Source organism: Pan paniscus, chromosome 20 (assembly GCF_029289425.2).
Source record: "Pan paniscus chromosome 20, NHGRI_mPanPan1-v2.0_pri, whole genome shotgun sequence".
Classification (NCBI taxonomy): domain Eukaryota; kingdom Metazoa; phylum Chordata; class Mammalia; order Primates; family Hominidae; genus Pan; species Pan paniscus.
The window spans coordinates 11,445,023-11,454,485 of NC_073269.2; the positions used below are offsets into that span (position 1 = coordinate 11,445,023).

The following is a 9,463-nucleotide window of genomic DNA, read 5'->3' on the forward strand; positions in this document are numbered from 1 at the left end:
GGGAAGCTCAAAAGAAACATGATGCCCTGGGCTTTACAGAAGAAACGAGAAATCCACATGGCCAAGGCCCATCGGAGACGAGCTGCGAGGTCTGCTCTCCCCATGAGACTCACCAGCTGCATCTTCCAGAGGCCGGTGACGAGGATCAGGTCTCATCCTGACAACCAGGTCAGACGCAGAAAAGGGGATGAGCACCTGGAGAAGCCGCAGCAACTCTGCGCCTACCGGAGACTGCACGCCCTGCAGCCCTGCAGCAGCCAAGGAGAAGGTTCAAGTCCACTGCATTTGGAGAGCGTCTTAAGTATCCTTGCAGCGGGGACGGCCAGTGAATCTCTGGACAGAGCTGGTGCTGAGCGTGTCCACAGCCCGCTTGAGCCCACCCCTGGGCAGTTTCCAGCTGTGGCAGGGGGGCCAACCCCAGGAATGGGTTGTCAGCTCCCACCGCCCCTCTCTGGCCAATTGGTGACTCCTGCAGATATCCGGAGACAGGCCAGGAGGGTGAAGAAAGCCAGGGAGAGACTGGCCAAGGCCTTGCAGGCAGACAGGCTGGCCAGGCAGGCAGAAATGCTGACATGTAGATGAAGCGCAGTCCTGGGCTTTCGGTCCCTTTCTTTTAATGCCCATCCTCATTCCTACTCTGAATTGTCACACTTTTCCCTTCCCCCCCAGTTCTTTAATAAAAGTATTTGAAAGGCAACAGGTGTAAGGAGTGGATGGTTTTGTGGTGAGAAATTGGGTTTTATGGGATGAGGAAGGAGACCTTTACATGTCACTGTACATCTCAGTTTCTGTTTACCATGATTTTAATTAATTGGGTTTTTTTTGTTTGTTTGTTTGTTTTGAGACGGAGTCTTGCTCTGTTGCCCAGGCTGGAGTGCAATGACATGATCTCGGCTCACTGCAACCTCCACCTCCCAGGTTGAAGCAATTCTCCTGCCTCAGCCTTCCAAGTTCCAAGTAGCTGGGATTACAGGCGCCTGCCACCACATCCGGCTATTGTTTGTATTTTTTTTAGTAGAGACGAGGTATCACCATGTCGGCCAGGCTGGTCTCAAACTCCCGACCTCAGGTGATCCACCTGCCTCAGCCTCCCAAAGTGCTGGGATTACAGGCATGAGCCACCGCGCCCAGCCACGCCCAGCTAATTTTTGTATTCTTGGTAGAGTCAGGGTTTCATCATGTTGGCCAGGCTGGTCTTGTCCTGACCTCAAGTGATCTGCCCACCTCAGCCTCCCAAACAGAATTTATTGTTATTATTATTTTGAAGAACTCCAAGTCCTGCCAGGGCAGGGTGGTTTACACCTGTTATCCCAGCACTTTGGGAGGCCGAGGCGGACAGATCGTTTGAGGTCAGGAGTTTGTGACCAGCCTGGCCAACTTGGTGAAACCCCATCTCTACTAAAAACACAAAAATTAGGCCGGGTGTGGTTGTTCACGCCTGTAATCCTAGCACTTTAGGAGGCCGTGGTGGTTGGATCACTTGAGGTCAGGAGTTTAAGACCAGCCTGGCCAACATGGTGAAACCTCATCTCTACTAAAAATACAAAAATTCGCTGGGCGTGGTGGCGGGTGCCTGTAATCCCAGCTACTCAGGAGGCTGAGGCAGGATAATTGCTTGAACCCGGGGGGCAGAGGTTGCAGTGAGCCGAGATCGCACCAGTGCACTCCAGCCTGCACGACAGAGCAAGACTCTGTTTCGAAAAAAAAAAAAATGCAAAAGTTAGCTAGGCTTGGTGGTGGGCACCTGTAATAACAGTGACTCGAGAGGCTGAGGCAGGAGAATTGCTTGAATCCGGGAGGCGGAATTTGCAGTGAGCTGAGATCACACCACTGCACTCCAGCCTGGGTGACAGAGCCAGATTGTACCTCAAAAAAAAAAAAAAAAAAAAAAAAAGAACTCTAAGTCCTTCATTTCTAAGTCAAGAAGAGGACATTTCTGTCATTTCAGGGGGTCTCAGATTTTGCAGCTCATTTGAATTTCACAGTAAAATTTAAAAGGACTGGTGTCTGGATCCCAGGCAGGATCATTTGCATCCGTATAATGGAGTTTGCTGAGGTGCTGAGGGAGACATCAGTACCTTGAAATTGCCCTACATGATTAAATCTGTAAGCTAATTGTGTCTTTTTTTTTTTTTTTTTTAATTTGAGACGGAGTCTCACTCTGTCGCCCAGGCTGGAGTGCAGTGGCGCGATCTCAGCTCACTGCAAGTTCTGTCTCCTGGGTTCACGCCATTCTCCTGCCTCAGCCTCCCGAGTAGCTGGAACTACAGGCCCCCACCATCACGCCCAGCTAATTTTTTTTGTATTTTTTAGTAGAGACGGGGTTTCACAGTGTGAGCCAGGACGGTCTCAGCTCCTGACCTCATGATCCTCCTGCTTTGGCCTCCCAAAGTGCTGGGATTACAGGCGTGAGCCACCGCACCCGGCCCCAATTGTGTCTTAAACTTCCTAGTCCCAGGTCCAAATTGGCAAAATAGCCAGTATTTCTCTGCATCCCCAAAAATCAAACCAGGAGGGTTTACGCAAGGAAAAGATTGTGAAAAATCATAAGAAAAAACTGAGTAGTCACTGCAGAGACCAAGGCTGCAGAAATTGTATTTTTTTATCTGTTTATCTATCAGGTGTTGGGTGTTTGTTTGTTTTGAGACAAATTCTCACTCTCGCCCCGGCTGGAGTGCAGTGGCGTGATCTCAGATCACTGCAACCTCCACCTCCCAGGTTCAAGGGATTCATGTACCTCAGCCTCCCAAGTAGCTGAGATTACAGGTGCCCACCACCATGCCTGGCTAATTTTTGCATTTTTAGTAGAAACAGGGTTTCATCATGTTGGCCAGGCTGGCCTCGAACTCCTGGCCTCAACCAATTCACCTTTCTCGGCCTGTCAAAGTGCTGCGATTAGAGGCGCGAGCCACTGCACCCAGGTGTGTGGGGTTTTTTTTTTGTTTTTTTGTTTTGTATTGTTTTGTTTTGAGACAGAGTCTCGCTCTGTCACTCAGGCTGGAGTGCAGGGGCGCTATCTCAGCTCACTGCAAGCTCCACCTCCCAGGTTCATGCCATTCTCCTGCCTCCGCCTCCCAAGTAGCTGGGACTACAGGTGCCCACCACCATACCCGCTATTTTTTGTATTTTTAGTAGAGACAAGGTTTCACCGTGTTACCCAGGATGGTCTTGATCTCCTGACCTCGTTATCCACCTGCCTTGGCCTCCCAAAGTGCTGGGATTACAGGCATGAGCCACTACGCCCGGCCTGTGTTGTTTTTAATTGTATGTATTTAAGGCATACATGATGTTTTGATGCACGTATATGTAGCGAAATGATTACTACAATGAAGCAAAGGAACATATCTGTCTCCTGATGTAATTACCTTTGTGTACGTGTGTGTAGAAAGAGTAGCTGAAATCTACTCTTTCGGCAAATTCCCAGTATACAAGGCGGTATTCCTGAGGTTGCTTTTATGGGATGGAAGTTTGCTACAGATTGGCCATAAGTGGAAGTTTATATCTCAGTCTCTTTTCCTCAATTGTTATTGGCATAGAACTTACATAGAGCAAAGTGCAAAAAATCAGACACGTACATCTTCATGAACTTTCACAAACTGAACGCACTCATGCCCAGCACTGAAATCCATGAATAGAATAGCGGATTCATCCCCAGGTGCCTTTTCCCGCCACCTCATCCTGCCTCCCACGAAGGCACCCTCTGTTGTAACAGCACCTAGGATTAGTTTGGCTGGTTTTTGTTTCACGTGTAGGGAACCACATGGTATGCACTGTCTTGGGTTTGGATTAACCTCAGCTTTGAGAGATCAAGGCTTAAGGTTGTGCCGGTTGTCATTTGTGAGCTCTGATTGCTGTGAGAAGATCCGATGGGTGCAGATGCCCCAGTATTTATTCATTCTCCTGCTGTTCATTGGCTGGTTTCTGACAAGAGCTATTATGACTGCAGGTTCTGTGCCCCTCAGAACATGAAATTGGTGGGCACGCATGTACAATGTTGAGATAAATGCTGTGTGCAAGGGAAGAGGGTAGACGTTTATACGGCTTTTGGGGTTTGTTTGAGACGGAGTATCGATCTGTTGCCCAGGCTGGAGTGTAGTGGCGCGATCTCGGCTCACTGCAACCCTCGCCTCCCAGGTTCAAGCGATTCTCCCGCCTCAGCCTCCCAACTAGCTGGGATTACAGGCATCCACCATCAGGCCTAGCTAATTTTTGTATTTTTGTGGAGATGGTGTTTCACCATGTTTGCCTGGCTGGTCTTGAATTCCTGATCTCAGGTGATCTGCCTGCCTCGGCCTCCCAAAGTGCTGGGATTACAAGCTTGAGCCACCGCCTGTTTGTTCTTTTGAGACAGTCTCTCTCTCACCCAGGCTGGAGTGCACTGGCGCAATCTTGTCTCACCGCAACCTCCACCTCTGGGTTCAAGCAATTCTCCTGCATCAGCCTCCCGAGTAGCTGAGACTACAGGCGTACGCCACCATGCCTGGCTAATTCTTTTGTATTTTCAATAGAGAGGAGGTTTCACCATGTTGGCCAGGCTGGTCTCAAACTCCTGACCTCAAGTAATCCGTGCGCTTCAGCCTCCTGAAGTGCTGGGATTACAGGTGTAAGCCACTGTGCCCAGCCTACAGCTTTTGTTTTTGAGACAGGGTCTTGCTCTGTCACCCAGGCTGGAGTGCAGTAGCTCAATCACAACTCACTACAGCCTTGATCTCCTGGGCTCAAGTGGTCCTCCCACTTCAGCCTCCTAAGTAGATGGGACTACAGGCAGGCATCGCCATGCCTGACAATGCTTATTTTTCATTTTTTGTAGAGATAAGGTCTTCCTATGTTGTCCAAGTTGGTTCTAGACTACTGAGCTCAAGCGATCCTCCCACCTCTGCTTCCCAAAATGCTGGGATTACAGGCATAAACCACCATGCCTGGCCCTATACAGCTTTAATAGATGTTTGCATATAGTTTTCCAAAGTGGTTATTCCAATTTAAACTCCCACTATCCTTACAGGAAAGACTGGTCCCTCCATAATCTAGTCAGCACTTGGTGTTTCTGTGTTTTTCCCTTTAGCTAAGTTGATATCTATATAATAGTATCTTATTGTAATTTTTATTTTTTTAGCATTTCCCTGAAGCTAAAAGGGTTAAACATTTGCTCAAATTTTGCTGGTCATTTAGGCCGGGCGCGGTAGCTCATGCCTGTAATCTCAGCAATTTGGGAGGCCAAGGCGGGTGGATCACTTGAGGTCAGGCGTTCAAGACCAGCCTGGGCAACATGGTAAAACCCTGTGTCTACTTAAAATACAAAAATTAGCTGGACGTGGTGGTGGGAGCCTGTAATCCCACCTACTCAGGAGGCTGAGGCAGGAGAATCGCTTGAACCCAGAAGGCAGAGTTGCGCTGAGCCAAGATCGTGCCACTGCACTCCAGCCTGGGTGACAGAACAAGACTCCACCTGAAAATTAATGATAATAATAATAATAATAATAATTTTTTACGGTCACTTGTTTATATTCTTTTGTGTAGGGTCCATTCAAGTTTTTCACCCAGTTTCAAGTGTGTTTTCATTATTTTTCTGTTTGTTTGACATTATTCTTTTTTTTTTAAATATTAAAATTTTTTTTTATATATACTCTGGCTTGATGTACTTTCCTGGGGGTACAGAATCAAAACCTCTTCCCCCACTCCGGTTTTCCACGCTTTCTCTCTTACTGATGTATTTGAATGAATAGTTGCTCTTAATGTATCTTAATATGGTTCAAATTTGAATTTGCTCCTTTCTATTTAGAGTTTCATTGTATCAAGAAGGAAGATTGTCTCCTCATTGACTGTGAAGCTGTTCTTCTACCTAGTTTTTAATTAAAGCTATATACTGCGTTTTACACTTAGAACTGAAACTAAGAGTATAAGAAATTAGGCCAGGCACGGTGGCTCACGCCTGTAATCCTAGCACTTTGAGAGGCCAAGGCAGGTGAATCACTTGAGGTCAGTAGTTCGAGACCACCCTGGCCAACATGGTGAAACCCCGTCTCCACAAAAAATACAAAAATAAGCTGGGTGTGGTGGCATGTGCCTATAGTCCCAGCTACTTGGGAGGCTGAAGCAGGAGAATCATTGAACCCAGGAGGCAGAGGTTGCAGTGAGCTGAGATCCCACCACTGCTCTCCAGCCTGGGTGACAGAGTGAGACCCCATCTCCAAAGAAAAGAGAGAAAAGAAAGAAAGAAAGAAAGAGAAAGAAAGAAAGGAAGGAAGGAAGGAAGGAAGGAAGGAAGGAAGGAAGGAAAGAAGGAAAATTAAAATGAGACTGAACCTAGAAAAAAGGTAGATTAGCAAAGTGGAACAAGGTTCAAGAGCAAATATTCCCACCAAAGCATGAACAACATTGGAAAATTCAGAGACAAGTGGGATGTGATTAAAAGAAGAGTAGAGAGAACTTGGACAAGAATGGATATCAGAAGTGAAGGAGACATATGCACCTTCCAAACCAATGAAAGACATCAACCCACAGATGCAATTGACTCCACACCCTCTAGGCAAAGGAAATACACAGGAAGCAATAATGAGCTACACTGTGGCCTACAAACCAACCACAACGAGAAAGAGTTTAGAGAATGTGGAAACCAAAGAAGCAAGGAAAAGCCTGACAGCTGACATCTCAACACAGGTAAAATGAGATAGACATCAGTGGGGCACCATTTCTAATATGCTGAAAGAAATTTGTCAAACCAGACACCCGTACCTCACAGCAATATTGCCCCCAAATAAAGATGCCTAAATAAAAGTGTAAAGGAAAAGAATTAGTTGTTAGCAGCATTGCATTAGAAAAAAAATACTAGAATGAATTCTCAAGTCCACAGGGAAATAATCCCAGATTGAATGCTAGAAATGCAGAAAGGAATAAAGATGAATGCACAAGATAATCTGTAGGTAAATATTAGTGCATATTGCTTTATGAAGCAATACTAGAAATGTCTCCTGGAGAGTAAAATATGTGTAGAAATAACATGCATGAGAATGGTAATACAAAAGTCAGAAACAGCTAAAAAGAGAATTAAAAGTGTTCTAAAGTATTCGCATTTTGTGGGAGGGGTTAAAGTAATTAACTGTATCAGAGTATAGGATTTAATTATTAGCATAACTACACAGATTTGTATGGCTGTAACTAGCAAGTTCATGGAGATAACAATAAAATAATAAACATATTTGATTCAAAGTCAGTCAAGTAAAGGCAAAAGGAACGTGAGTCAGTTAAGTCAAAACCTAGGAAAAATGAGATGATTGAAACAATTTCAAATTTACTGGTAATTATATTAAATGTAAATGCACAAAATAGAACTTTTTTTTTTTTTTTTTTGAGATGGAGTCTCACTCTGTCGCCCATGCTGAGCTGCAGTGGTGCGATCTCCGCTCACCGCAACCTCTGCCTCCCAGGTTCAAGCGATTATCCTGCCTCAGCCTCCCGAGTAGCTGGGATTACAGGTGCATGCCACCACACCAGGGTAAGTTTTGTATTTTTAGTAGAAATGGGGTTTCACCATGTTGGCCAGGCTGGTCTCGAACTCTTGACCTCAGGTGATCTACCTGCCTTGGTCTCCCAAAGTGCTGGGATTATAGGCGTAAGCCACCTCTCCCGGCCAAAGTAGTAATTTCTTTGCAACAACTGTGTGATATATTCTATAGGATTGTGAATAAAAGTTTTGGGCTTTCTTTTCTTAAAGAACATTGAAATGGTCTTTAGTTTTTGTTATTAAATCAAATATTACGTGAACATTGATGTACATAGACAATTCCATTCCTATTTCTATAGAAAGTATTCAAAGATGTTTGGAAAACTGGGAGAAAAAGGGAAACATATCTAAAATGCTGATATTAACTGTAAATACCACCCCGCCACACACACACACACGTATTAAATTCTTTCTCTACTCACACTCTGTGTAGGTAACACGACATTGGTTTCTGTATACAGATTTAGAAATGCCTCAAATCCAATGGGCGGAGACAGGGTGTTCCCTGTGGATTATCCACTGATTGCATTATCACTCGCTTTCTCTATAAAAAGGGGAACCAGATGCAGAAGTCACTGCATTTTCCGGCAAGCCAAGGGTTGTCTGCATCTCAAGAGTGGGGTCAGCAAGAGAAACTCTACGGCTATGGGAGTGCCTGCGTTCACCTCTTTTCCGAGCCCACCTGTTCTGGTGAGTACGGGATTTTTATTGATTACAGGAATGTCCATATGTGTCCTTTTTCTTTCTGTAAGACAGCTTTACAGTTAGCAGTGGGTTGTTCTTAAAACTGGATGTTGTGGAAAGTTATACCTCGGGTGTTAATATTTGTTGAATAATGTTCATAGTATTCTCATTTTTGCCTATGAAACTGTATGGGGATAATAGTTTTGATTTTTTTTTAAAAAATCCAACATCACTAGGAAAGGGAAGAAGTATTATTTGGCCTTGCAGTCTTCAAATTGTCTCCCTCTCTGGAAAGCTCCTGAACCAGAAATTGCTTGGTCCGTTTTTTTAAAAAAACAAAAAACAAAAAACTTTAGTTCTCTGGTAAAATTTCATGATGAGTTGCTTATTCCCTAAACTCACTGTCACGATTCATTGTAGTGAATTTCTTTTCTGTTTCTCTGTTTCTCCTCCTTCCGTCCCTCTCTGTCACTCCCTTCTTCTTCATCATGGAACTTACTTATATCTGATATTCCACCAGAAATTTGTTTTTAGTGCGTTTATAATGTCTTCCTTCTCACCAAGATGAAAATCTACAGAGTGGTGATTTATGAAGTTTACTTCTGGATCAGGGGTTCTACTGCACAGCTTGGCACATCATAAGTGCCCTGTAACTAAGGGGACTAAATAATTTTCCCTCCAAAGGGGAACATCTTGGGTCAGTATTAATCTTCATGCCAGGGGTACTGTAAGGGGTAGTATTAAACTTTATGCCAGGACAACAAAAAATGAAATGAGAAGGACAGAAACGAAGGCTTTAAAATGGAAAGTGCACTGATGAGGTTTGTGGGGGAAACAGCTTTATGAGACTAGAGTCTTCCAATTGAGTTAGAGCAAGAAAGGACGTCAAATCTTAGGAGGCGCTTGATCATCTTTCTCAGTATGTCATCAAAAGATTCTCTCATGGTAGAACTCTAGTTAATTGAGCTGCTTAGAAACAGAAGGCAAACATGGTGTTTCTGAGGTTTTTCTTCATGAGCAGGAGGTGTTCAGGTGAAGGTGGGATCTGGGTGTGGCAGTGAGTATTTAAGGTGGCGAGTGCACGATTTCTTTGGAAACCAGAGAGTCAAGGAGCTATGAAAATGATGTTGTGTCCTGAAGCACAGCAGAAAGAGATACAGAGAAGCGTGAGGTCTTGGTGAACAGGGAAGTCTGGGATCCCGGTGTCCTGTTGGGGATGGGTTAGGAGGCACCAGCATCTGTGTAGCTGACAGTGGCAGGGAAGAGAAGAGAGGGGTG

General features: G+C 44.9%; 1 protein-coding gene across 1 annotated transcript; it reads left to right on the forward strand.

Annotated features, from left to right (window-relative positions):
- Window positions 1-1,373, forward strand: LOC129394734 (putative methyl-CpG-binding domain protein 3-like 3). Its single transcript, XM_063600100.1, has one exon. It carries the CDS (start codon window positions 19-21, stop codon window positions 580-582), a length of 564 nt encoding a protein of 187 aa, XP_063456170.1. The 5' UTR covers window positions 1-18; the 3' UTR covers window positions 583-1,373.
- The last annotated feature ends 8,090 nt before the right edge of the window (window positions 1,374-9,463 follow it).

Coding starts and splice junctions, on each gene's coding strand:
- LOC129394734 (XM_063600100.1), top strand. CDS start 19: ATGATGCCCTGGGCTTTACAGAAGAAACGAGAAATCCACATGGCCAAG.